This window comes from Ammospiza caudacuta, chromosome 33, assembly GCF_027887145.1.
Source record: "Ammospiza caudacuta isolate bAmmCau1 chromosome 33, bAmmCau1.pri, whole genome shotgun sequence".
Classification (NCBI taxonomy): domain Eukaryota; kingdom Metazoa; phylum Chordata; class Aves; order Passeriformes; family Passerellidae; genus Ammospiza; species Ammospiza caudacuta.
In genome coordinates, this window is record NC_080625.1 from 1,369,438 (window position 1) to 1,396,868 (window position 27,431).

The 27,431-nt window shown below is 48.0% G+C and overlaps 1 protein-coding gene across 1 annotated transcript; it reads left to right on the forward strand.

Annotated features, from left to right (window-relative positions):
• Positions 1-354: 354 nt before the first annotated feature.
• Positions 355-27,431, forward strand: WDR46 (WD repeat domain 46). The gene is made up of 15 exons (XM_058822606.1): positions 355-392; positions 506-586; positions 3,624-3,736; positions 4,267-4,354; positions 5,820-5,881; positions 7,683-7,787; positions 9,251-9,401; positions 10,941-11,076; positions 14,649-14,748; positions 15,937-16,090; positions 18,820-18,970; positions 19,974-20,068; positions 21,123-21,218; positions 24,917-25,018; positions 27,012-27,431. Exons 1-15 carry the CDS (start codon positions 363-365, stop codon positions 27,429-27,431), a joined length of 1,884 nt encoding a protein of 627 aa, XP_058678589.1. The 5' UTR covers positions 355-362.

A 27,431-nucleotide genomic window follows, 5' to 3' on the forward strand; every position in this document is an offset into this window, starting at 1 on the left:
TGGGTGGAATTTGGGTGGAATTGTTGGAATTTGGGGGAATTTCGGTGAAATTTGGGAATTTTGGCCCCAAAATTTGGCAAAACGGACCCGGAAGTGCCGTGAGGAATTTTGCCCTTAACAAAGATGGCGGCGGCCACGTCAGCGCTGTCCGCCCTCACACAAAATGGCGCCGCCCATAGCAAAGATGGCGCCGCCCACAACAAAAATGGCGGCCCCATTGTAGTCAAAAGGCGCCTTGCCCTACACCAAGATGGCGGCTACGCCCTCAACCCCGTTCCCGCAGTGCTTCGCTCTGATTGGCCAGGTTTCCTGCGCTTCAATCTGATTGGTTTCTCACCGGGAAGTGGGCGTGGTTTCTCCACATGGTAGCGATGGCGGGCGGCGTGTCCGGGGTGAGTGAGGGGAAAGGGGGGGAAATCCTACAAATTTGGGGGTCCCGGGGCGGATTTTGGGGCTCCCGGGGAGGTTTTGGGGTGTCCCGGCCTCATGGCTGCTTCTCCCGCAGAGAACGGACCCGTTCCCCGGGCCGGCGCCGGTGCCGCGGGCCAGAGTGAAGCGGTTCCTGCGGGGCTCGGAGGAGAAAACGGTAAAAGGGGGAAAAGGGGGGGTCGTGAGGGGGTCTGGGGAGAAATGAGGGGATTTGAGGTCAAATGAGGGAGTCTGGGGATCCTGAGGGGATTTGGGGGAGAAATGAGGAGATTTGAGGTGAAATGAGAGGGTTTGGGGGTAAAGGAGGGGATCTGGGGAATTTTAGGGAGTCCTGAGAGGATTTGGGGGGTCGTGGGGGACTTTAGGGATCCTGAGGGGGTTTGAGGGGTTCGGAGGGGATTTTGGGGATCCTGAGGGGACTTGGGGGAAATGAGGAGATTTTTGGGGGAAATGAGCAGATTTTATGGGAAATCCTGAGGGGATTTGTGAGGTCCTGAGAGAATTCAGGAGTTTCTGAGGGGATTTTGTGGGAAATAGGGGGAACTGTGGGATTCCTGAGGGGATCTGGGGATCCTGAGGGGATTTGGGGGATCCTGAGGGGATTTTGTGGGAAATAGGGGGAATTTTGGGGGTTCCTGAGGGAATCTGGGGATCCTGAGGGGATTTTGGGGTATCCTGAGGGGATTTGAGAGATCTGGAGGGGGTTTAGGGGTAAAATGAGGGGATTTGGGGGGGCTCTGAAGGGATTTTGAGGGGAAGTGAGGAGATTTGGAAGGTCTTGAGGGGATTTCTGGGGGAAATGAGGAGATTTGAGGTGAAATGAGGGGTTTGGGGGATCCTGAGGGGATTTGGGGGCTCCCTGAGGAGATTCGGGGGATCCTGAGGGAATTTATGAGGTCCCAAGGGGATTTGGAGGTTCCTGAGGGAATTTTATGGGAAATATAGGAAATTTGGGGGGTTCTGAGGGGATTTTGGGGGTTCTGAGGGGATTTTGGAGGGAAATGAGGAGATTTGAGGTGAAATGAGGGGTTTGAGGGGTCCTAATGGGATTTTGGAGGGAAATGAGGGAATCTGGGGGAAATCCTGAGGGGATTTACGAGGTCCTGAGGGGGTTCGGGGGTTTCTGAAGGAGTTTTGTGGGAAATAGGTGGGATTTGGGGGATTCCTGAGGGAATCTAGAGATCCTGAGGGGATTTGGGGGATCCTGAGGGGGTTTACGGATAAATGAGGGGATTTTGAGGGGCTCTGAGGGGATTTTTGGGGGAAATGAGGAGATTTGAGGTGAAATGAGGGGTTTGAGGGGTCCTAATGGGATTTTGGAGGGAAATGAGGGAATCTGGGGGAAATCCTGAGGGGATTTACGAGGTCCTGAGGGGGTTCGGGGGTTTCTGAAGGAGTTTTGTGGGAAATAGGTGGGATTTGGGGGATTCCTGAGGGAATCTAGAGATCCTGAGGGGATTTGGGGGATCCTGAGGGGGTTTACGGATAAATGAGGGGATTTTGAGGGGCTCTGAGGGGATTTTTGGGGGAAATGAGGAGATTAGAGGTGAAATGAGGGGGTTTGGGGGGTCCCTGAGGAGATTTTGGGGATCTCGAGGGGATCCTGAGGGAGTCTGGGGGTTTCTGATGGGGTTTTGGGGGGAAATGAGGGGATTTTTGTGGGAAATCTTGGGGGATTTGAGCGCTCCTGAGGAGATTTTGGGAATCCTGAGGGGATTTGTGGAATCCAGAGGGGATTTTTGGGGGTTCTGAGGGGATTTTGGGGATTTGGGGGGAAATGAGGGGATTTGGGGGGGTCCCTGAGGGAAATTGGGGGTTTCCGAGGGAGTTTTATGGAAAATTGGGGGGATTTGAGGGGATCTGGGGGGCTCTGAGGGAGTTTTGGGGGGAAATGAGTGGATTTGGAGGTCCCTGGGGGGAATTAGTGGAAAAAAAGGGGATTTAGGGGTACCCGAGGAGATTTTGGGAATTTTGGGAGGGCCCCTGAGGGCGTTTTTGAGGTCCTGGGGGGAACTTGAGAGAATTTGAGGGCGTTTGGGTGGAATTTGGGGGTTCCTGGAACGAATTTGGGAGAATTTGAGGGAATTTGGGGGTTCCTGGAAGAAGTTTGGCTGGATTTGGGTGGAATATGGGGGGATTTGGGTGAATTTGGTTGGAATTGTTGGAATTTTGGGGGGATTTGGGGTGGAATTGTTGAAATTTTGGGGGTGTTTAGGTGGGATTTTAGGGGGATCTGGGTGGGATTTTGGGGGGATTTGTGTGGAATTTTGGGGGTGTTTGTGTGGACTTTTGGGGGGATTTGTGAGGAATTTTGGGGGCGTTTATGTGGAATTTTTGGGGAATTTGGGTGGAATTTTGGGGCTGTTTCTGTGGAATTTTGGGGGTATTGGTGAGGAATATTGGGGGTGTTTGTGTGGAATTTTGGGGGTGTTTGTGTGGAATTTTGGGGGTGTTTGTGTGGAATTGTGGGGGGGTTTGGGTGGAAGTTTGGGGGTGTTTGGGTGGAATTTTGGAGGGAATTGGTGTGGACTTTTGCGGGTGTTTGGGTGGGATTTTGGGGGATTTGTGAGGAATTTTGGAGGTGTTTGGGTGCAATTTTGGGGGTGTTTGAAGAATTTTGGGGGTGTTTGTGTGGAATTTTGGGGGGGTTTGGGTGGAATTTTTGGGGAATCTGGGTGGAATTTTTGGGGGATTTGTGTGGAATTTTGGGAGTGTTTGGGTGCAATTTTGGGGGTGTTTGAGTGGAATTTTGGGGGTGTTTGGGTGGAATTTTGGGGGGATTTGTGAGGAATTTTGGGGGTGTTTGTGTGGAATTTTGGGAGTGTTTGGGTGCAATTTTGGGGGTGTTTGTGTGGACTTTTGGGGGGATTTGTGAGGAATTTTGGGGGCGTTTATGTGGAATTTTTGGGGAATTTGTGTGGAATTTTGGGGGTGTTTGGGTGGAATTTTTGGGGGATTTGTGTGGGATTTGTGTGGAATTTTGGGGGTGTTAGGGTGCAATTTTGGGGGTGTCTGGGTGCAATTTTGGGGGTGTCTGGGTGGAATTTTGGGGGTGTCTGGGTGGAATTTTGGGGGGGTTTGTTTGTGTGGAATTTTGGGGGTGTTTGTGTGGAATTTTGGGGGGGTTTGTTTGTGTGGAATTTTGGGGGTGTTTGTGTGGGATTTGGGGGTGACCCCTCGTTTTCCCTCCCCAGCCCCGCGCCGTCGCCCCCCGGCTCCGCTGGCACCTGAAGAATTTGGGAATTCGGGAAAATTCAGCGGCGGAAAAAGCAGCGAGATGGGAACCCCTGCTGCCCGAGGAGCCGGGGTGAGGAACACCAAAATCACCCCAAAATCCACCCAAAAATCACCCAAAATCACCCCAAAAATCACCCCAAAATCCACCCAAAAATCACCCCAAAATCACCCCAAAATCCACCCAGATTGCGGGAATGGCCCCAAATCCGTCGGGAATGGGCCAAAGGAGCCCAAATCCCCGGGATGATCCTGAAATCCCAGGCTGATCCCAAATCAGGGGAAGTTTTTTGGGTGAAAAAATGGAATTTTTACAGGGAAAAATGGGATTTTTAGGGGGGAAAAATGGAATTTTTAGGGGGAAAAAAGGGGAAATTTTAGAGGAACAAAGGGAATTTTTGGGGGTTAAAAAAAGGATTTTTTGGGGAAAAAAAAATTAGAACTTTTTGCCGAAAAAGAGAATATTTTGGAGAAAAATGTGGATTTTTTTAGGGGAAAAATGGTAATTTTGGGGAAAGGATTTTTAGAGGAAAAAAGGGGATTTCTGAGGAGGGAAAAGAGGGAATTTTTGGGTTGCAATGGTGAATTTTGGGGTCCCTGCAGGTTCCTGGAGGTGGAGCCGGGCGAGGACTCGGCGCGAATCTCCCAGAGGGAAATCGCCGACGCCGTCGACATCGGCAGCGCCGCCAAGGTGGGGAACGGGGGAAAACGGGGGGGAAAATGGGAAAAAATGGGGGCAAAAATGGGAAAAATGGGGAAAAATGGCGAAATGGGGGCAAAAATGTGGGAATAATGGGGAAAATGGGGGAGAAATGGGGAATTTGGGGAAATTGGGAAAAATTGGGAAATTGGAAAAAATGGGGGGGAAATGGGGAATTTGGGGAAATTGGAAAAAATGGGTGGAAAATGGGGAAATTGGGGGGGAAAATGGGGGGGCAAAAATGGGGAAACTGGGGGAAAAATGGGGGGGGCAAAAATGGGGAAATTGGGAAAAATGGGGAAAATGGGGGAAAATGGGGGGGAAAGGGGAAAAAATGGGGAAATGGGGGGAAAATGGGGAAAAATGGGGGAAATGGGGTTGGGGGAAAATGGGGGGAAGATGGGGAAATTGGGGAAAAATGGGGAAATGGGGGGGAATGGGGAAAAGGGGGAAAATGGGGGGAAAATTGGGGAAATTTGGGGGTAATGGGGGAAAATGGGGAAATTGGGAAAAATGGGGGGGGAAATTGGGAATTTGGGGAAAATGGGGGGGAAATGGGGAAATTGGGAAAAAGGGGGGGGAATGGGGAAAAAGGGGGGAAAATGGGGCAATTGGGGGGAAATGGGGGGAAAATAGGGGGAACATGGGGGGAAAAATGAGGAATTGGGAAAAATGGGGGGAAAACGGGGAAATTGGAAAAAATGGGGGGAAAATGGGGAAATTGGGGGGAAAATGGGGTTTGGGGAAAAAGGTGGGGAAATGGGGGAAAATGGGGAAATTGGGAAAAATGGGGGGGAAAATGGGGAAATTGGGAAAAATGGGGAGAAAATGGAGAAATTGGGGAAATGGGGAAATTGGGGAAAATGGGGGGAAAATGGGAAAAATGGAGAAATTGGGGAAAATGGGGGGAAATTGGGAAAAATTGGGGTTGGGGGGGAAAAATGGGGGTTTGGGGAGGGAAAGTGGGGCAGAAATGGGGATTTTGAGAAGGAAAATGGGGATTTAGGGGTGAAAAATGGGGATTTTGGGAAGGAAAATGGGGATTTTGGGGTGAAAAAATTGGGATTTGGGGAGGGAAAATGGGGATTTGGGGAAAAAATGGGGATTTGGGGAATGTGGAGAACGTTGGGAATTTTGAGAATGTTGGGAATTTGGGGGAATTTTAGGAATTAGGGAACTTTGGGAATGTTGGAAAATGGGGGAGTGTTGGGAATTTGGGGGCATTTTAGGAATGTTGGGAGTGTTGGGAGCTTTGTGAATTTGGGGTGAATTTTGGGGGTTTTGGGGACGTTGTGAATTTGGGGTGAATTTTGGGGTGAGTTTGGGGTGAATTTTGGGGTGAGTTTGGGATGAGTTTTGGGTGAATTTTGGGATTAATTTGGGGTGAATTTTGGGGTGAATTTGGGGTGAATTTGGGGTGAGTTCGGGGTGAATTTTGGGGATTTTGGGTTCCCAGCACTTTGAGCTGCGCCTGGAGCAGTTCGGGCCCTACCGGCTGGACTACACCCGCAACGGCAGGTGAGAAACCAGTGCCGACCAGTACGGACCAGTATGGACCAGTATAAACCAGTATAGACCAGTATGGACCAGTGTGGACTGATATAGATAGATACAGACCAATATAGACCAGTATAGATCAGTATGGACCAGTACACCCCAGTATAAACCAGTATGGACTACACCCGGAACGGCAGGTGAGAAACCAGTGCCGACCAGTATGGACCAGTACGGACCAGTATGGACTGATATAAACCAGTGCGGACCAGTATAAACCAGTATGGACTGGTACAGGCTGATATAGATAGATATGGACTGGTATAAACCAGTACGGACCAGTATGGACCAGTACGGACTGATATAGACCAGTACGGACCAGTATGGACCAGTGCATACCAGTATAAACCAGTATGGACCAGTACGGACTGATACAGAGCAGTACAGACCAGTATAGACCAGTATGGACTACACCCGGAACGGCAGGTGAGAAACCAGTACGGACCAGTATAAACCAGTACGGACCAGTATGGACTGATATAGACCAGTACAGACTGATATAGACCAGTACAGACCAGTATAAACCAGTGTGGACTACACCCACAATGGCAGGTGAGAAACCAGTACGGACCAGTATAAACCAGTTCGGACCAGTATAAACCAGTACGGACCAGTATAAACCAGTATGGACTGGCATGGACTGATAGAGATCAATATAAACCAGTATGGACCAGTTGCTTTCCAGTCTATCCCAGTCCCTCCCAGTTTGATCCCAGTTCACTCCCAGTCCCTCCCAGTTTGATCCCAGTCTGTCCCTGTCCCCCGTAGTCCCATTTCCAGTCCATCCCAGTCCCTCCCAGTTTGTCCCAGTTTGTTCCCAGTCCCTCCCAGTCCCTCCCGTTCCATCCCAGTTTGATCCCAATCCCCCCCAGCCCTTCCCAGTCACTCCCAGTTTGGCAAGTTCCTGTTACTGGGAGGGCTCTGGGGTCACATGGCTGCCCTGGACTGAGGCTCCCAGTTCATCCCAGTTCATCCCAGTTTGATCCCAGTCCCTCCCAGGTTGTCCCAGTCCATCCCAATCCCCTCCCAGTGCCTCCCAGCCCCTCCCAGTTTGTCCCAGTTTGATCCCAGTCCATCCCAGTCAATCCCAATCCCTCCCAGTCCGTCCCAGTCACTCCCAGTTTGGCAGGTTCCTGTTACTGGGAGGGCTCTGGGATCATGTGGCTGCGCTGGACTGGGGCTCATAGTTCATCCCAGTTCATCCCAGCCCCTCCCAGTCCATTCCCAGTGCTCCCAGCCCCTCCCAGTGCATCCCAGTCACTCCCAGTTTGTCCCAGTCTATCCCAGTCCCCTCCCAGTCGCTCCCAGTTTATCCCAGTCCCTCCCGGTTCATCCCAGTTTGATCCCAGTCCATTCCCAGTTACTCCCAGCCCTTCCCAATCCCCTCTCAGTCTGTCCCAGTCCCTCCCAGTCACTCCCAGTCCCCTCCCAGTCCCTCCCAGTCCATCCCAGTCCCTCCCAGTCCATCCCAGTCCCTCCCAGTCCCTCCCAGTCCCCTCCCAGTCCCTCCCAGTCCCTCCCAGTCCCTCCCAGTCCCCTCCCAGTCCCTCCCAGTCCATCCCAGTCCCTCCCAGTCCATCCCAGTCCCCTCCCAGTCCCTCCCAGTCCGTCCCAGTCACTCCCAGTCCCCTCCCAGTCCGTCCCAGTCCATCCCAGTCCATCCCAGTCCACCCCAGTCCGTCCCAGTCCCTCCCAGTCCACTCCAGTCCCCTCCCAGTCCACCCCAGTCCCCCCCAGTCCGTCCCAGTCACTCCCAGTTTGGCAGGTTCCTGTTACTGGGAGGGCTCCGCGGTCACGTGGCCGCCCTGGACTGGGCCCAGCGGCGCCTCCTGAGCGAGTTCAACGTCATGGAGACGGTCAGGGACGTCAGGTGGGCAACTGGGATAGACTGGGATATACTGGGAGGGACTGGGGGGGACTGGGAGGGACTGGGAATGGATTGGGATATACTGGGAATGGGACTGGGAGGGACTGGGAATGGATTGAGAGGGACTGGGATATACTGGGGGGGACTGGGAATGGATTGGGAGGGACTGGGATATACTGGGAATGGGACTGGGAGGGACTGGGAATGGATTGGGGATGGATTGGGAGGGATTAGGATCAAACTGGGAGGGGCTGGGATATACTGGGAGGGACTGGGAATGGATTGGGATATACTGGGAATGGGACTGGGAGGGACTGGGATATACTGGGAGGGACTGGGAATGGATTGGGATCAAACTGGGAGGGGCTGGGATATACTGGGAGGGACTGGGAATGGATTTGGGATGGATTGGGGCTGGGATGGACTGGGAAGGGCTGGGATGGAACCAGTGAGAGACATCAGGTGGGATATACTGGGAGGGACTGGGATGGACTGGGATGGACTGGGGTATACTGGGAATGGATTGGGATATACTGGGAGGGACTGGGAATGGATTGGGATATACTGGGATGGAACTACTGGGATGGAACCAGCGAGGGATGTCAGGTGGGATATACTGGGATGGACTGGGAGGGACTGGGAATGGATTGGGATGGACTGGGATGGACTGGGAGGGACTGGGATATACTGGGAGGGACTGGGAATGGATTGTGATATACTGGGAATGGGACTGGGGGGGACTGGGAAGGACTGGGATATACTGGGAAGGACTGGGATATACTGGGAGGGACTGGGATCAAACTGGGGGGAATTGGGATGGACTGGGAATGGATTGGGATGGAAGCAGTGCGGGATGTCAGGTGGGATAGCCTGGGATATACTGGGATGGACTGGGTTATACTGGGAATGGATTGGGAGGGACTGGGATGGAAACAGTGTGGGATGGACTGGGATATACTGGGATGGACTGGGATATACTGGGATGGAACTGGGAATGGGACTGGGAGGGACTGGGAATGGATTGGGACATACTGGGAGGGACTGGAGGGAACTGGGAGGGACTGGGACAGACTGGGATATACTGGGATATACTGGGAGGGACTGGGATGGAACCAGTGAGGGACCTCAAGTGGGACTGGGATATACTGGGATATACTGGGATATACTGGGAATGGGACTGGGATGGAACCAGTGTGGGATGTCAGGTGGGACTGGGAGGGACTGGGATATACTGGGAGGGACTGGGGGAGGCTGGGAATAGACTGGGAGGGACTGGGAGGGCTTGGCTCCAGTTTCCCCCTAAATCCCAATTTCCCCCCTAAAATCCCCATTTTTCCTCCTAAAACCCCCCAATTTTTTTCCCCCAACCCCCCCCCATTTTTTCCCCAAGCCCCCAAAATCCCCCATTTTCCCCTCCAAATCCCCATTTTTACCAAAATCCCCGTTTTTTCCCCCATTTTCCCCAGCTGGCTGCACTGCGAGTCGCTGCTGGCGGTGGCGCAGCGCCGCTGGCTGCACGTCTACGACAGCCAAGGGCTGGAGATCCACGTGGTGCGGAGCTTCCAGAACCTTCTGCACCTGCAGTTCCTGCCCTACCACTTCCTGCTGGCGGCCACGGTCAGTGCTGGGGGGACACCCAAAATCTGGGGCAAATTCCGATGATTTTGGGCAAAAATCAACTTTTTTTACCCATTTATTCGCCATTTTCGGCCATTTCTTTTCCCATTTTTGGCTGATTTTTCCATGGATTTTGCCCATTTTTCCATGATTTTGGGAGGAATTTTTTTGGGATTCAGCACCTGGATTTTCTGCCATGCCACCTCCTGCTCAAAACCCCAAAATTTGGGGGAAAAAATGCCGATTTTGGGCAAAACCCACTATTTTTGACTAATTTTTTACTATTTTCGGCCGATTTTTGGGTCATTTTTGGGTGCTCAGGAGCTTCCAGAACCTTCTGCACCTGCAGTTCCTGCCCTACCACTTCCTGCTGGCGGCCACGGTCAGTGCTGGGGGGACACCCAACATTTGGGGCAAATTCCGGCGATTTTGGGCAAAATTTGCCTTTTTTTGGCCATTTTTTGCCAATTTTCCTATCCCCCCCCCATTTTTCCCCAAGTTTCCCCCCATTTTCCCCATTTATTTCCCAGTTTTCCCCCTTTTTCCCAATTTCCCTCCCATTTTCCCCATTTTCCCCCAATTTCCCCATTTTTCCCCATTCCCCCCCTTTTCCCCCCATTTTCCCCATTTATTTCCCCATTGTCCCCATTACCCTCCATTTCCCCCCAATTTTCCCCCCATTTCCCCCCATTTTTCCCATTTCCCCATTTTACCCAATTTCCCCCCATTTTCCCCCCCATTTATTTCCCAATTCCCAATTTTCCCCAATTTCCCCATTTTTCCCATTTTCCTATTTCTCCCCCATTCCCCCCCACTTTTCCCATTTCCCCATTTTTCCCAATTTCCCAATTTTTCCCCCATTTTTCCTATTTCCCATTCTTCCCTCCATTTTCCCTTTGCCCCCATTTCCCTTATTCCCCCCCATTTTTTCCATTTCCCCATTTTTCCCAATTTCTCCACTTTCCCCCATTTTCCCCATTACCCCCTGTTATTTCCCCATTTATTTCCCATTTTCCCCCATTTTCCCCCCATTTATTTCCCATTTCTCCCCCCCATTTTCCCAATTTCCCCCCATTTTCCCCATTTATTTCCCATTTATTTCCCATTTTTTTCCCATTTATTTCCCATTTTCCCCCATTTCCCCCCCCCCATTTATTTCCCATTTCTCCCCCCCAATTTCCCCCCCATTTTCCCCATTTATTTCCCATTTATTTCCCATTTATTTCCCAGTTATTTCCCATTTATTTCCCATTTCCCCCCCATTTCCCCCCCATTTTCCCCATTTATATCCCAATTTCCCCATTTCTCTCAATTTTTCCCAATTTCCCCATTTTCCCCATTCCCCCCGTTATTTCCCCATTTATTTCCCATTTCCCCCCCCCCATTTTCCCCATTCCCCCCCCCCATTTTCCCCATTCATTTCCCATTTATTTCCCATTTTCACACCATTTCCCCCCCATTTTCCCCATTTATTCCCCAATTTCCCAATTTCTCTCCGTTTTTCCCAATTTCCCCGTTTTTCACCCCGTTTTTCCCCAGAGCTCGCAGGGGCTGCTGCATTTCCTCGATGTCTCCGTGGGCCGCGAGGTGGCGACGCTGAGCACGAGGAGCGGCCGCGCCGCCGCCATGGCCCAGGACCCGGCCACGGCCCTCATCCACCTGGGCCACGCCAACGGTGAGGGGAAATCGGGAATTTTATGGGAATTCTGTGGGAATTTGGGGGATTTTAGGGATTATTTGGGAATTTCGGGAGTCCCCAGAGGGGTTTTGCTGAGCACGAGGAGCGGCCGCGCCGCCGCCATGGCCCAGGACCCGGCCACGGCCCTCATCCACCTGGGCCACGCCAACGGTGAGGGGAAATCAGGAATTCTGGGGGAATTACTCGGAATTTTGTGGGAATTTTGTGGGAATTTTGGGGATTTTAGGGATTATTTGGGGATTTCGGGAGTCCCCAGAGGGGTTTCAGTGAGCATGAGGAGCGGCCGCGCCGCCGCCATGGCCCAGGACCCGGCCACGGCCCTCATCCACCTGGGACATGCCAATGGTTGGAAATTCGGGAATTTTCTGGGAATTCCGGAATCTTGGGAATTATTTGGGAATTCTGGGAGTCCTCGTTGGGATCTTGGGGGTTTTTATTGAGATTTTGGGGTTGTTATTGGGGTTTGGGGGTTCCCATGGCCCAGAGCCCGGCCACGGCCCTTGTGCACCTTGTGCACGCCATCAGTGAGGGGAATTCGGGAATTCTGTGGGAATTTTGGGAATTTTGGAAATTCTGGGAGTCGTCATTGGGATTTTGGAGGTTTATTGGGATTTTGGGGGTTTTTATTGGGGTTTGAGCCTTTTTTTTTGGAGTTTTGGGGTTCCCATGGCCCAGGACCCAGGCACAGCCCTCATACACCTCGGGCATGCCAACGGTGAGGGGGAAATCGGGAATTTCAGGAATTTTCTGGGAATTTTGTGGGAATTTCAGGGATTTTAGGGATTATTTGGGGATTATTTGGGGATTTCGGGAGTCCCCAGAGGGGTTTTGCTGAGCACGAGGAGCGGCCGCGCCGCTGCCATGGCCCAGGACCCGGCCACGGCCCTCATCCACCTGGGGCACGCCAACGGTGAGGGGAAATCGGGAATTTCAGGAATTTTGTGGGAATTTTGTGGGAATTTCGGGGATTTTAGGGATTATTTGGGGATTTCGGGAGTCCCCAGAGGGGTTTTGTTGAGTACGAGGAGCGGCTGCGTTGCCACCATGGCCCAGGACCCGGCCACGGCCCTCATCCACCTGGGACACGCCAACGGTGAGGGGAAATCGGGAATTCTGTGGGGATTCTGTGGGAATTCTGGAATTTTGGGAATTATTTGGGAATTATACCGGAGTCCTCGTTGGGATTTTGGGGGTTTTTATTGGGGTTTTGTGGGATTTTTTGGGGTTTTTTTGGGTTTCTTGGGGTTCCCATGGCCCAGGACCCGGCCACGGCCCTCATACACCTCGGGCGTGCCAATGGTGAGGGAAAATCAGGAATTCTGTGGGAATTATTTGGGAATTCTGGAATTTTGAGAATTATTTGGGAATTATACCGGAGTCCTCGTTGGGATTTTGGGGGTTTTTATTGGGATTTTGTGGGATTTTTTTGGGTTTTTTGGGGTTCCCATGGCCCAGGACCCAGCCATGGCCCTCATGCACCGGAATTCGGTGAGGGGAATTCGGGAATTTTCTGGGAATTTTGGGAATTTTGTGGGAATTTCGGGGATTTCCGGAGGGATTTGGGGAGGTTTATTGAGATTTTGTGGAGTTTTTGTTGAGATTTTTTGGGTTTTTATTGGGATTTTTGGGGTTCCCATGGCCCAGGACCTGGCCACGGCCCTTGTACACCTGGGCCACGCCAATGGTGAGGGGAAATCGGGAATTCTGTGGGAATTCCTTGAGATTTTGGGAATTATTTGGGAATTCTGGGAGTCCTCGTTGGGATTTTGGGGGATTTATTGAGATTTTGTGGGGGGTTTTTGAGATTTTGGGGTTTTTATTGGGGTTTGGGGGTTCCCATGGCCCAGGACCCAGCCACAGCCCTCATCCACCTGGGGCACGCCAACAGTGAGGGGAAATCGGGAATTCTGTGGGAATTTCGGGAATTTCCAGAGGGGTTTGGGGAGGTTTATTGATATTTTGGGCATTTTATTGAGATTTTGGGGTTGTTATTGGGGTTTGGGGGTTCCCATGGCCCAGGACCTGGCCATGGCCCTCATCCACCTGGGCCACACCAATGGTGAGGGGAAATTGGGAATTCTGTGGGGATTTCGAGAATTTTGTGGAAATTTCGGGGATTTTAGGGATTATTTGGGAATTATTTGGAAATTCTGTGGGTCCTCATTGGGGTTTTGGGGGATTTATTGGGGTTTGAGAGGTTTTTATTGGGGTTTGGGGGTTCCCATGGCCCAGGACCCGGCCACGGCCCTCATGCACCTGGGCCACGCCAACGGTGAGGGGAAAATCGGGAATTCTGTGGGAATTTCTTGGGATTTTGGGAATTATTTGGGAATTCTGTGAGTCCTCGTTGGGATTTTGGGGGATTTATTGAGATTTTGTGGTGGTTTTTTGGGGCTTTGGGGGTTCCCATGGCCCAGGACCTGGCCATGGCCCTCATCCACCTTGGGCACGCCAACGGTGAGGGGAAAATCGGAAATTCTGTGGGAATTATTTGGGAATTTGGGAATTTCAGGAATTACAAAGGGGTTTGAGGAGGTTTATTGAGATTTTGGGGCATTTTATTGAGATTTTGGGGTTTTTTTGGGGGGTTTTGGGAGTTCCCATGGCCCAGGACCTGGCCACGGCCCTCGTGCACCTGGGCCACGCCAACGGTGAGGGGAAATTGGGAATTCTGTGGAGATTATCTGGGATTTTGGGGAATTATTTGGGAATTTTGGGAGTCCCCAGAGGGGTTTGGGGAGGTTTATTGTGATTTTGTGGTGTTTTTTTGGGGTTTTGGGGGTTCCCATGGCCCAGGAGCCAGCCATGGCCCTCGTGCACCTGGGGGCACGCCAATGGTGAGGGGAAATTGGGAATTCTGTGGGAATTTCAGGAATTCTGTGGGAATTTCGGGAATTTTGTGGGAATTTCGGGGATTTCCAGAGGGGTTTGTGGAGGTTTATTGGGATTTTGGGGCATTTTATTGGGGTTTTGGCATTTTTATTGGGATGTTTGGGGTTCCCATGGCCCAGCACCTGGCCACGGCCCTCATCCACCTTGGGCACGCCAACGGTGAGGGGAAAATCGGGAATTCTGTGGGAATTATTTGGGAATTCGGGAATTTCAGGAATTACAGAGGGGTTTGAGGAGGTTTATTGAGATTTTGGGGCATTTTATTGAGATTTTGGGGGGTTTTTTTGGGGTTTTGGGGGTTCCCATGGCCTAGGACTCGGCCACAGCCCTCGTGCACCTCGGGCACCCCAAAGGTGAGGGGAAATTGGGAATTCTGTGGGAATTTGGGGAATTTTCTGGCAATTTTGGGAATTTCCAGAGGGGTTTGGGGAAGTTTATTGAGATTTTGTGGGATTTTATTGGGATTTGGGGGTTTTTATTGGAGTTTTGGGGTTCCCATGGCCCAGCACCTGGCCACGGCCCTCATCCACCTCGGTGAGGGAAAATGTGGAATTTTCCAGGAATTCCTGGGAATTTTGGGAACTCTGGGAGTCCTCATTGACATTTTGGGTTTTTTTGTGGTTCCCCTTTCCCAAACTCTCCGTGTTTGCCCCCAGGAACGGTTTCCCTGTGGACGCCCAACGTGGCGGAGCCGGCGGTGCGGCTGCTGGCGCATCGGGGCGCCGTGCGCGCCATCGCCGTCCACGGCAGCGGCCGGTGAGAAACCGCGGAACCTTCCGGAAATTTGGGAAATTTGGGGCGGTTTCCATGGCTTGGGTCAGTTTGGGGTGGATTTGGTGGGATTTTGGTGGGATTTGGGGCATGTCTTGGGCAGATTTGGTGGGATTTTGGCCAGATTTTGGGGCACATTTGGTGGGATTTGGGGCAGGTTTAGGTGGGTTTGGGGCAGGTTTTTGGGATTTTGGGGCACATTTGGTGGGGTTTTGGGCAGATTTAGGTGGGTTTGGGGCAGGTTTTTGGGATTTTGGGGCACATTTGGTGGGGTTTTGGGCAGATTTAGGTGGGTTTGGGGCAGGTTTTTGAGCAGATTTAGGTGGGTTTGGGGCAGATTTGGGTGGGTTTTGGGGCAGATTTTGGGATTTTGGGGCACATTTAGTGGGATTTGGGGCAGATTTAGGTGGGTTTGGGGCAGGTTTTTGGGATTTTGGGGCACATTTGGTGGGGTTTTGGCCAAGTTTTGGGTGGGTTTTGGGGCAGATTTTGGGATTTTGGGGCACATTTGGTGGGATTTGGGGCAGATTTAGGTGGGTTTGGGGCAGATTTTTGGGATTTTGGGGCACATTTGGTGGGTTTGGGGCAGATTTAGGTGGGTTTGGGGCAGGTTGTTGGGATTTTGGGGAACATTTGGTGGGGTTTTGGCCAAGTTTTGGGTGGGTTTTGGGGCAGATTTTGGGATTTTGGGGCACATTTGGTGGGATTTTGGCCAAGTTTTGGGTGGATTTTGGGGCAGATTTTGGCGGGGTTTTGCTGGATTTTGGGTGAATTTTTCTGTAATTTGCTCTCCCCTTGCAGGCTCCCCCTTGAGTGGGAATTTGGGCTGGATTTTGTTGGGATTTTGGAGTGGATTTTAATGGGATTTTGGGCTGGACTTTGGAGTGGATTTCGTTGGGATTTTGGAGTGGATTTTGTGGGGATTTTGGGCTGGATTTTGTTGGGATTTGGACTGGATTTTGTTGGGATTTTGGGTAAATTTTTGTCAGATTTTGGGGGCCTTTTGGGCTGGATTTTTGTCAGATTTGGGGTGAATTTTGCTGCATTTTGGGGGTGTTTTTGGCTGGATTTTTGTCAGATTTTGGAGGCATTTTTGGGTGATTTTTTGTCGGATTTTGGGTGAATTTTTGCTGGATTTTGGGTGAATTTGGCTGCCGTTCTCTCTCCCTGCAGGCTGATGGCCACGGCGGGGCTGGACAGGAAAATTCGCATTTTTGACCTGAGAACTTTCGGGGTGCTGCAGGAATGGGGGGTCCCCACTGGGGCCTCCCAGCTCGACTTCAGCCAGAGGAGGCTCCTGGCTGCGGCCTGCGGGGACCTGCTGCAGGTGAAGAAATCCCCAAAAATCCCCTTTTTAACCCCAAAAAAATTCACCTTTTTTACCCCAAAAAATCCCCTTTTTTACCCCCAAAAATCCCCTTTTTAACCCCAAAAATTCACCTTTTTTACCCCCAAAAATCCTCTTTTTAACCCCCAAAAAATCCCCTTTTTACCCCCAAAAATCCTCAGTTTTACCGCAAAAAATCCCCTTTTTTACCCCAAAAAATCCTCGTTTTTACCCCCAAAAAATCCCTTTTACTCCCAAAAATCCCCTTTTTAACCCCAAAAATTCACCTTTTTACCCCCAAAATTCCTCTTTTTTACCCCCAAAAATCCCCTTTTTAACCCCGAAAAATTCACCTTTTTTACCCCAAAAATCCCCTTTTTTACCTCAAAAAATCCCCTTTTTTACCACAAAAAAATCCCCTCTTTTCCCCCCCAAAAATCCCCTTTTTTACCCCCCAAAACTCCCCCCTTTTACCCCCCCCAAATTCCCCTTTTTCCCCAAAAAAGTCCCCTTTTTTTACCCCCCCAAAAAAAACCTTTTTCCCCCAAAAAAATCCCCTTTTTTCCCCCAAAAAATCCCCCTTTTTATCCCCAAAACTCCCCTTTTTTACCCCCAAAAAATCCCCCTTTTTTCCCCAAAAATCCCCTTTTTTACCCCCAAAAACCCCCATTTTATCCCATTTTACCCATTAAAAATCCCCATTTTCACTCCTTTTTTCCTCCCAAAAAATCCAGGTTTTTTCCCCAGCAATTCCTCTTTTTTCCCCCCAAAAAATTCCCTTTTTCCCCCTCCAAAAAATCTTCTTTTCTTCCCTAAAAATCCCCTTTTTTACCCCCAAAATCCCCATTTTCCCTCCTAAAACCATGGAGTTTTTTCCCCAAATCCCCATTTTCTCCCGCAGATTTCCCATTTTTCCCAAAATCTCCATTTTTCTCCCCAGATTTACCCCAAGTTGGATTTGGGGTCCCCCCTTTGGTTCCGTTCCTGCAGCACCGAACCCCAAACCCCCAAATCTCCATTTTCCACCCCAAAATCCCCATTTTCCCACCCTAAATTCCCATTTTTCCTCCCCAAAACCCATTATTTTCCAAAATTTGAATTTTTATTTCCCCAAAATCCCCATTTTCCCTCCAAACTATTCCAATTTACCCCCCAAAAATTCCAATTTTCCCTCCCCAAATCCCCATTTTTCCTCCTAAAACCCCCGGGTTTTTTCCCCAAATCCCCATTTCTCACCCCAAAATCCCCATTTTTCACCCCAATTTTCCCATTTCTGCCCAGATTTACCCCAAACTGGACTCGGGGTCCCCCCCTGTGGTTCCGTTCCTGCAGCACCGAACCCCAAATCTCCATTTTCCACCCCAAATTCCCCAGGTTTTTGTCCAAAAATTGGAATTATCATTTCTCAAAAATCCCAATTTTTCCCAAAATCCCCTTTTTTCACCCCAAATCTTCTTTTTACCTCAAATCCCAATTTTTTCCCCTCCCAAAATTCTCATTTTCCCTCCAAAAAGTTCAATTTTTCCCTTCCTGAATCCCCATTTCTCCACCTAAAATCCCCATTTCTCCTCCTAAAACCCCCGGTTTTTTTCCCCAAATCCCCATTTTTCACCCCAAAATTCCCTTTTTTTCCCTAATTTTCCCATTTCTGCCCAGATTTACCCCAAGCTGGACTCGGAGTCCTCCCCTGTGGCTCCGTTCCTGCAGCACCGAACCCCAAACCCCCAAATGACCCCAAACCCCCAAATCCCATTTTCCACCCCAAAATCCCCATTTTCCCACCCTAAATTCCCATTTTTCCTCCCCAAACCCCATTTTTTCCCAAAATCTGAATTTTTATGTCCCCAAAATCCCATTTTTTCCCCCAAAATCCCCATTTGCCCTCCCAAAAAATTCCAATTTTTCCCCCCCAAATCCCCATTTCTCCACCTAAAATCCCCATTTCTCCTCCTAAAACCCCCGGGTTTTTTCCCAAAATCCCCATTTTTCACCCCAAAATTCTCTTTTTTTTCCTAATTTTCCCATTTCTGCCCAGATTTACCCCAAAGTGGACTCGGGTTCCCCCCCAGTGGCTCCGTTCCTGCAGCACCGAACCCCAAACCCCCAAACAACCCTAAATCCCATTCCCACCCCAAATTCCCATTTTTGCCCCCAAACCCCTTTTTTTCCCAAAATTTGAATTTTTATTTCCCAAAAATCCCATTTTTTTCCCCAAAATCCCCATTTTCCCCCCAAACTATTCCAGTTTCCCCTTCAAAAAATTCCAATTTTTCCTCCTAAAATCCCCATTTCTCCTCCTAAAACCCCCGGGTTTTTTCCCCAAATCCCCATTTTTCACCCCAAAATTCCCTTTTTTTTCCTAATTTTCCCATTTCTGCCCAGATTTACCCCAAAGTGGACTCGGGTTCCCCCCCAGTGGCTCCGTTCCTGTAGCACCGAACCCCAAACCCCCAAACAACCCTAAATCCCATTCCCACCCCAAATTCCCATTTTTGCCCCCAAACCCCTTTTTTTCCCAAAATTTGAATTTTTATTTCCCAAAAATCCCATTTTTTTCCCCAAAATCCCCATTTTCCCCCCAAACTATTCCAGTTTCCCCTTCAAAAAATTCCAATTTTTCCTCCTAAAATCCCCATTTCTCCTCCTAAAACCCCCGGGTTTTTTCCCCAAATCCCCATTTTTCACCCCAAAATTCCCTTTTTTTTCCTAATTTTCCCATTTCTGCCCAGATTTACCCCAAAGTGGACTCGGGTTCCCCCCCAGTGGCTCCGTTCCTGCAGCACCGAGTGCCCAGCCCGGCGCGGGGGCTGCGCTTCTGCCCCTTCCAGGACGTGCTGGGGGCCGGGCACGGATCGGGGTTCAGCAGCCTCCTGGTGCCAGGTTTGGGGGAAATTCGGGGATTTTGGGAAATTTGGGAATTTGGGGAAAAATTCTGGGAATTTTGGGGCGTTTTGGGTGGTTTTTGTGGAATTTTTTGGGTTTTTTAAAATGGATTTTTGGGGGTTTCGGGTGGGATATTGGGGCTGGGCACGGGTCAGGATTTACCAGCGTGCTTGTGCCAGGTTTGGGAGAAAATCTGGGGATTTTGGGAAAATTTGGGAATTTCGGGAAAAATTCTGGGAATTTTGGGGCGTTTTGGGTGGTTTTTCATGGATTTTTGGGGTGTTTTTAATGGATTTTCTCTGGATTTTTAATGGATTTTTGGGGGCTTTCGGGTGGGATTTGGGGGCTGGGCACGGATCAGGATTCACCAGTGTGCTCGTGCCAGGTGGGGTTTGGGGCAAAATTTGGGGATTTTGGGAAAATTGGGAATTTTGGGGAAAAATTCTGGGAATTGTGGGGCATTTTGGGTGGTTTTTGTGGAATTTTTGGTGGTTTTTTGTGGTTTTTTAATGGATTTTTGGGGGTTTCGGGTGGGATCTGGGGGCTGGGCACGGATCGGGGTTCAGCAGCGTGCTCATGCCAGGTTTGGGGTGAAATTCAGGGATTTTGGGAAAATTGGGAATTTTGGGGAAAAATTCTGGGAATTTTGGGGCGTTGTGGGTGGTTTTTTATGGATTTTTGGGGGTTTAAATGGATTTTTGGGGTCAGGCAGGGGCTGGGGTTCAGCACCATTCTGGTGCCAGGTTTGGGGTGAAATTCAGGGAAATTCGGGAAAATTTGGGAAAAAATTGGGAATTTTGGCATAATTTGGAGAAAATTTGGGGCATTTTGGGTGGATTTTTGGGGTTTTTTAATGGATTTTTGGGGGTTTCGGGTGGGATTTGGGGGCCAGGCACGGGTCGGGGTTCACCAGTGTCCTGGTGCCAGGTGGGGTTTGGGGTGAAATTCGGGGATTTTGGGCAAATTTGGGTGAAACTCTGGGAATTTGGGAAAATTTCAGGCTCTGGGGAGCCGAATTTGGACGCGCTGGAGCAGAACCCGTTCCGCAGCCGCCGCCAGCGCCAGGAGTGGGAGGTGAAGGCGCTGCTGGAAAAGGTAAAATCCCCAAAATTCACCCCAAAATTCCCCAAATTCACCCCAAAATTCACCCCAAAAATCCACCCCAAAATTCCCCCCAAAATTCCCCAAATTCAGCCCAAAATCTGAGAGTTTGGGGAGTGGGAGGTGAAGGCGCTGCTGGAAAAGGTAAAAATCCCCAAAATTCACCCCAAAATTCCCCAAATTCACCCCAAAATTCCCCAAATTCACCCCAAAATCTGAGTTTGGGGGGTGGGAGGTAAAAAATCCCCAAAATTCCCCAAATTCATCCCAAATTCCCAGAGCTGGGGAGTGGGAGGTGAAGGCTCTGCTGGAAAAGGTAAAAAATCCCCAAAATTCCCCAAATTCACCCCAAAATGCCCCAAATTCATCCCAAAATCTGAGAGCTGGGGGGTGGGAGGTGAAGGCGCTGCTGGAAAAGGTAAAAAATCCCAAATTCCACAAAATTCACCCCAAAATTCCCAAATTCAACCCAAAATCGGAGAGCTGGGGAGTGGGAGGTAAAAAACCCCAAAATTCCCCAAATTCACCCCAAAATCTGCGAGTTTGGGGAGGGGGAGGTGAAGGCGCTGCTGGAAAAGGTAAAAAACCCAAATTCCACAAAAATTCACTCCAGAATTCCCCAAATTCACCGCAAAATTCCCAAATTTACCCCAAAATTCCCAAATTCACCCCAAAAACTGCAAGTTTGGGGGGTGGGAGATAAAAAAATCCCCAAAATTCCCCAAATTCACCCCAAAATCTGCGAGTTTGGGGAGGGGGAGGTGAAGGCGCTGCTGGAAAAGGTAAAAAATCCCCAAAATCCCCCAAATCCCCATTGCTTTTCCCAAATCCCCATTTATTTCCCCAAACCCCTTTTTCCCCCCAAATCCCTGCTCCTTTCCCCCACAATTCCCATTTTCCCCCTAAATTCCCATTCTTTCCCAAAATCCCCATTTCTTTCCCCCACAATTCCCATTTTTCTTCCCCAAATCCTTGGATTTTCCCCCCTAATTCCCATTTTTCCCCCCAAATTTCCATTTTTGCCCAAAGTTTGGTTTTTTCCCCCCAGATCCCGGCGGAGCTGCTGACCCCGGAGCCGGCGCTGCTGTCGCGCGTGGACACGGCCGGGCTGGAGCAGAAGCACCAGGAGAGGGTGCAGCGCCTGGTGAGCCCCAAATCCACCCCAAAATTACCCTAAAATCACCCCAAAATCAGCCCCAAAGCCACCCTAAAATCACCCCCAAAATTACCCCAAAATCAGCCCAAAATCACCCCCAAATCCACCCCCAAATCACCCCAAAAACAGCCCCAAATCACCCCGAAATCCACCCTAAAATCAGCCCAAAATCAGCCCCAAATCCACCCTAAAATCAGCCCAAATTTCACCCCAAAATCCACCCCAAAAACAGCCCCAAATCACCCCCAAATCCACCCTAAAATCACCCGCAAAATTACCCCAAAATCAGCCCAAAATCACCCCCAAATCCACCCTAAAATCAGCCCAAAATTACCCCAAAATCAGCCCAAAATCACCCCCAAATCCACCCTAAAATCAGCCCAAATTTCACCCCAAAATCCACCCCAAAATCACCCCAAAACCAGCCCCAAATCACCCCCAAATCCACCCTAAAATCAGCCCAAATTTCACCCCAAAATCCACACCTTGCACCCCAAAATGTACCCCAAAATTACCCCAAAATCAGTCCCAAATTCACCCCAAAATCCCACTTTGCACCCCAAAATCCACCCCAAAATCATCCCAAAACCAGCCCCAAATCACCCCCATATCCACCCTAAAATCAGCTCAAAATCAGCCCAAATTTCACCCCAAAATCCACACATTGCACCCCAAAATCCACCCCAAAATCACCCCCAAATCCACCCTAAAATCAGCCCAAAATCACCCCCAAATCCACCCCAAAATCACCCCCAAATCCACCCCAAAATCAGCCCAAATTTCACCCCAAAATCCACCCCAAATCCACCCTAAAATCAGCCCAAAGTTAGCCCAAATTTTACCCCAAAATTTCCTCCCAAAATTTCCTCCCAGTTTTCCCCATTTCTCTCCCCAAATTCCCCCATTTTCGCTCTATTTTCCCCCAAATTTCCCACCCCCAAAATCCCCATTTTTCCCCATTTCTCCTCTATTTTTCCCAAAATCTCCCTCAAAATCCCCATTTTCCCCGTTTCCCACCCCCAAAATCAACATTTCCCCCATTTCCCCCCAAATTGCCCCCCCAAAAATCCCATTTTCCCCCTTTTCCCAATTTTTCCCCAATTCTTCCCCATTTCCCACCCCCAAAATCCCCATTTATTTCCCTAAAATCTCCATTTTCCCCCCAAAATCCCCATTTTTCCCCATTTTCCCCCCATATTCCACCCCCAAATTCTCCTTTTTTCTCCATTTCCCCCCATTTTTCCCCATTATTTCCCGAATTTTCCCCATTTTTCTCCCCAAAATCCCCAATTTTTCCCAATTTTCCCCATTATTTTCCCGTTTCCTAGGGCTTTGACCCCAATTCCAAACCCAATTTCCCCCCTTATTTCCCAATTTTCCCATTATTTTCCCATTTCCCAGGGTTTTGACCCCAATTCCAAACCCAATTTCCCTCCAATTTCCACCATTATTCCCCCATTTTTCCCCATTTTCCCCATTTTTACCCCCAAAATCCCCAATTTGCCCCAAATTTCCCCATTTTCCCCCATTATTTCCCCATTTTTTCCCATTTCCCAGAGTTTTGACCCCAATTCCAAACCCAATTCCCCCCCATTTTTCCCCATTATTTCCCAAATTTCCCCCATTTTTCCCCAATTTTTCCCAATTTTCCCCATTTTTACCGTTTCCAGGGCTTTGACTCCAATTCCAAACCCAATTTCGCCCATTATTTCCCCATTTTTCCCCCATTTTTCTCCAAATTTTCCCCAAATTTTCCCCCATTATTTTCTCCATTATTTTCCCCTTTCCCAGGGTTTTGACCCCAATTCCAAAGCCAATTTCCCCCATTATTTCCCCAATTTTCCCAATTTTTCTCCCCAAAATCCCCAAATTTTCCCCATTTTCCCCCCAAATCCCCAAATTTTCCCCAATTTTCCCCATTTTTCTCCCCAAAATCCCCAATTTTCCTCATTTTCCCGGGTTTTGACCCCAATTCCAAACCAAATTCCCCCCCATTATTCCCCCATTATTTCCCCGTTTTCCCCCCATTATTTCCCCTTTTTTCCCCATTTGCTCCCCAAAATCCCATTTTTCCTCATTATTTTCCCCGTTTCCTCCCACTTTTCCCCATTATTTACCCATTTCCCCCAAATTTTTCCCATTTCCCCCATTATTTCCCCCATTTTTCCCCATTATTCCCCCATTATTTCCCCAATTTCCCCCATTATTTCCCCATTTTTGCCCCCAAAATCCCCATTTTTTCCCAATTTCCCCCATTTTTTCCCCATTTTTCCCAATTTCCCCATTTTTTCCCATTTCCCAGGGTTTTGACCCCAATTCCAAACCAAATTTTCCCCATTACTTCCCCATTATTTCCCCATTATTTCCCTATTTTTCCCCAAATTTTTCCATTTTTCCCCATTATTTTTCCCCTTTCCCAGGGTTTTGACCCCAATTCCAAACCAAATTTCTCCCCAATTTGCCCCATTATTTCCCCATTATTTTCCCAATTTTCCCCATTTTTCTCCCCAAAATCCCCAAATTTTCCCCATTTTTCCCATTTTTCCCCCCAAAATCCCCAATTTTTCCCAATTTTTCCCCATTATTTCCCCCCAAAATCCCAATTTTCCCCAATTTCCCCATTATTTTCCCGTTTCACAGGGTTTTGACCCCAATTCCAAACCCATTTTCCCCCAATTTCCCCCATTATTTCCCCATTATTCCCCCATTATTTCCCCATTTTTCCCCTTTTTTTTCCCATTTCCCAGGGCTTTGACCTCAGTTCCAAACCCAATTTCCCCCCATTTTTCCCCATTATTTCCCCATTTTCCCCAATTTCCCCATTATTTTCCCATTTCCCAGGGTTTTGACCCCAATTCCAAACCAAATTCGCCCCCATTTTCCCCCATTATTTCCCCATTATTTCCCCATTTTCCCCCATTATTTCCCCATTATTTCCCCATTTTCCCCCCATTATTTCCCCTTTTTTTCCCCATTTTCTCCCCAAAATCCCATTTTTCCCCATTATTTCCCCATTATTTTCCCGTTTCCTCCCATTTTCCCCATTATTTCCCCATTTCCCCCATTATTTCCCCATTTTTCCCCATTTTTCCCCCATTTTCCCCCCAATTTTCCCCATTTTTCTCCCTAAAATCCCCAATTTTCCCCAATTTTCTCCAGTTTTTCCCATTTTTTCCCGTTTCCCAGGGTTTTGACCCCAATTCCAAACCCAATTTCCCCCATTATTGCCCCATTATTCCCCCATTATTTCCCCATTTTTTCCCTTTTTTTTTCCCATTTCCCAGGGCTTTGACCTCAGTTCCAAACCCAATTTCCCCCCATTTTTCCCCATTATTTCCCCATTTTCCCCAATTTTCCCCATTATTTTCCCATTTCCCAGGGTTTTGACCCCAATTCCAAACCAAATTCGCCCCCATTATTTCCCCATTATTTCCCCATTTCCCCCATTATTTCCCCATTTTTCCCCCATTTTTCCCCCCAATTTTCCCCAGTTTTTCCCCTTTTTTCCCGTTTCCCAGGGTTTTGACCCCAATTCCAAACCCAATTTCCCCCATTATTGCCCCATTATTCCCCCATTATTTCCCCATTTTTCCCCCCAATTTTCCCCATTTTTCTTCCTAAAATCCCCAATTTTCCTCATTTTCCCCATTTTTCCCCATTATTTTCCCCATTTTCCCGTTTCCCAGGGTTTTGACCCCACTTCCAAGCCCAAGTTCCGTCCCCGGAGGCGCCACCGGGGTCGGGCCCCGGAGCTGCGGCGGCGGCAGCGGCAGCACGAGGAGACCAGGGTGGGTCTGGGCTGAAATCCGCGGATTTTGGGCAAAATTTGGGGGAATTTTAGTGGGGTTTGGTTGGGATTTTCATTGGGAGCTTTGGGGATTTTTTCGGAATTTTTTAGATTTTTTTTGGGGAATTTTTATTGGAATTTTTTTGGGATTTAATGGGATTTTGTTGGATTTTTTTGGGGATTTTTCATTGATTTTTTGGGGGGATTTTTCATTGATTTTTTGGTGATTTTTTTGTCATTGGATATTTTTGGAGATTTTTTGGTGTTTTTATTGGATTTTTTGATGTTTTTATTGGATTTATTTGGGATTTTTTGGGATTTTAATTGGATTTTTTGGGATTTTTGTTGGAATCTTTTGGGATTTTTTGGGGGATTTTTTGGGATTTTCATTGGATTTTTTGGAGATTTTTGGGGATTTTTGTTGGATTTTTTTTTGAGATTTTTATAGGATTTCTTTGGGATTTTTGGGGATTTTCATTGGATTTTTTTGAGATTTTTTTGGGATTTTTATTGGATTTTTTGGGAATTTTCATTGGAATTTTGGGGGGATTTTTTTGGGACTTTTATTGGACTTTTAGGCATTTTTTGAGATTTTCATTGGATTTATTTGGGATTTTTTGGGATTTTCATTGGATTTTTGGGGCATTTTTATTGGATTTTTCTGGGGTTTTTTGTGATTTGTATTGGAATTTTTTTTGATTTTTTGGAGATTTTTGGGGATTTTTATTTGAATTTTTGGGGGATTTTTGGGGATTTGTCTTGGAATTTTTTTGTGGTTTTTTTGGATTTTTTGGGGATTGTTTGGGATTTTTTTGGAATTTTTGGGGGGTTTTTTGGGATTTTTATTGGGATTTTTGGGGATTTTCATTGGATTTTTTTTGAGATTTAATGGGATTTTTGTTGGATTTTTGGGGATGTTTTTGGAGATTTTTTTTGGATTTTTATTGGAATTTTGGGGGATTTTTATTGGAATTTTTGGAGATTGTTCTGGATTTTCATTGGATTTTTTTTTTTGAGATTTTTTTGGGATTTTTATTGGATTTATTTGGGATTTTTTGGGATTTTTATTGGGATTTTTGGGATTTTTTTAAACAATTTTTGGATTTTTATTGGAATTTTTTGGGGGTTCTTATTGGAATTTTGGGGATTTTTAAAAAGAATTTTGGGGATTTTTACTGGATTTTTAGGGGTATTTTAATTGGGATTTTTGGGATTTTTTTAAAGAATGTTTTGGGATTTTTTGGGGATTTTTTAAAAGAATTTTTTGGATTTTTATTGGAATTTCTTGGGGGATATTTTTTGGGTTTTATTTTCAAGAATTTTTTGGGATTTTTATTAGAATTTTTTTATTTTTTGGGATTTTCAGTGGATTTTTTTGGGATTTTCAGTGGATATTTTTTGGATTTTTATTGGAATTTTTGGGGGATTTTTGGGAGGAATTTTCAAGATTTTGGGGGAATTTTTTGAAAACATTTTTGGGGGGAATTTTGGGATTTTTATGGGAATATTTTGAGAGATTTTTATTAGAATATTTGAGGATTTTTTGGGGATTTTTTGAGTATTCTTCTGAGAATTTTGGGGAGTTTTGGGAATTTTTTGGGGAGTTTTGGGAATTTTTGGGGTTCATTTAGGAACATTATTCAGAATTTTTTGGGAAATTTCTAAGATGTTTTTCAGAATTTTTTCAGAATTTTTGGGGAATTTTTATGGGTTTTTTTTTAATTTTGGGGGATTTTTTGCAGTATTTCTTGGGAAGTTTTTGGGAAGTTTCTTACAGGGATTTTGGGGGAATTTTGTTGGGAATTTTATGGGAAGTTTGGGGAGATTTTTTTTTTTACTTTCAGAAATTTCTTGGGGACATTTTTGGGAGTTTTTTTTTCTTTACTTTTTGGGGATTTTTTTTGAGATTTTTTGGGGAATTTTGGGGTGTGGTTTTTGGGAAATTCCGGGGATTTTTGGGAGGAGTCCCAAATTTTGCATTTTTCCCTCCCCAGGCCCGGATCCGGCAGAGTTTGGAGCAGAAGGAGAAAAACCAGGAAGAACCCCCCAAAAAAAAGAGGAAAAAAGAGGGGAAAACCCCCCAAAAATCTGGGAACAAACTGGGAGAAAACCTCCAAAAATCTGCAAACAAAAAGGGAGAAAACCCCCCAAAAAAGGGGAAAAAATTGGGAGAAAAGCTCCAAAAAGTGGGAGAAAAAACCCCAAAAAATCAGGAAAAAGGGGAAGGAAACGCCCAAAAAATTGAGAAAAAATTGGGGAAAAAAACCCCAAAAATTGGGCAAAAAAATGGGGAAAAAACCAAAATCAAGAGGAAGAGGCAGAAGGGAGGTCCTGGATCAAAATTGGGGGGAAAAGCCCCAAAATTGGGGGGATCCCCCCCAAACAGGGGGGCCCTGGAGCGGTTCCGGAAATAA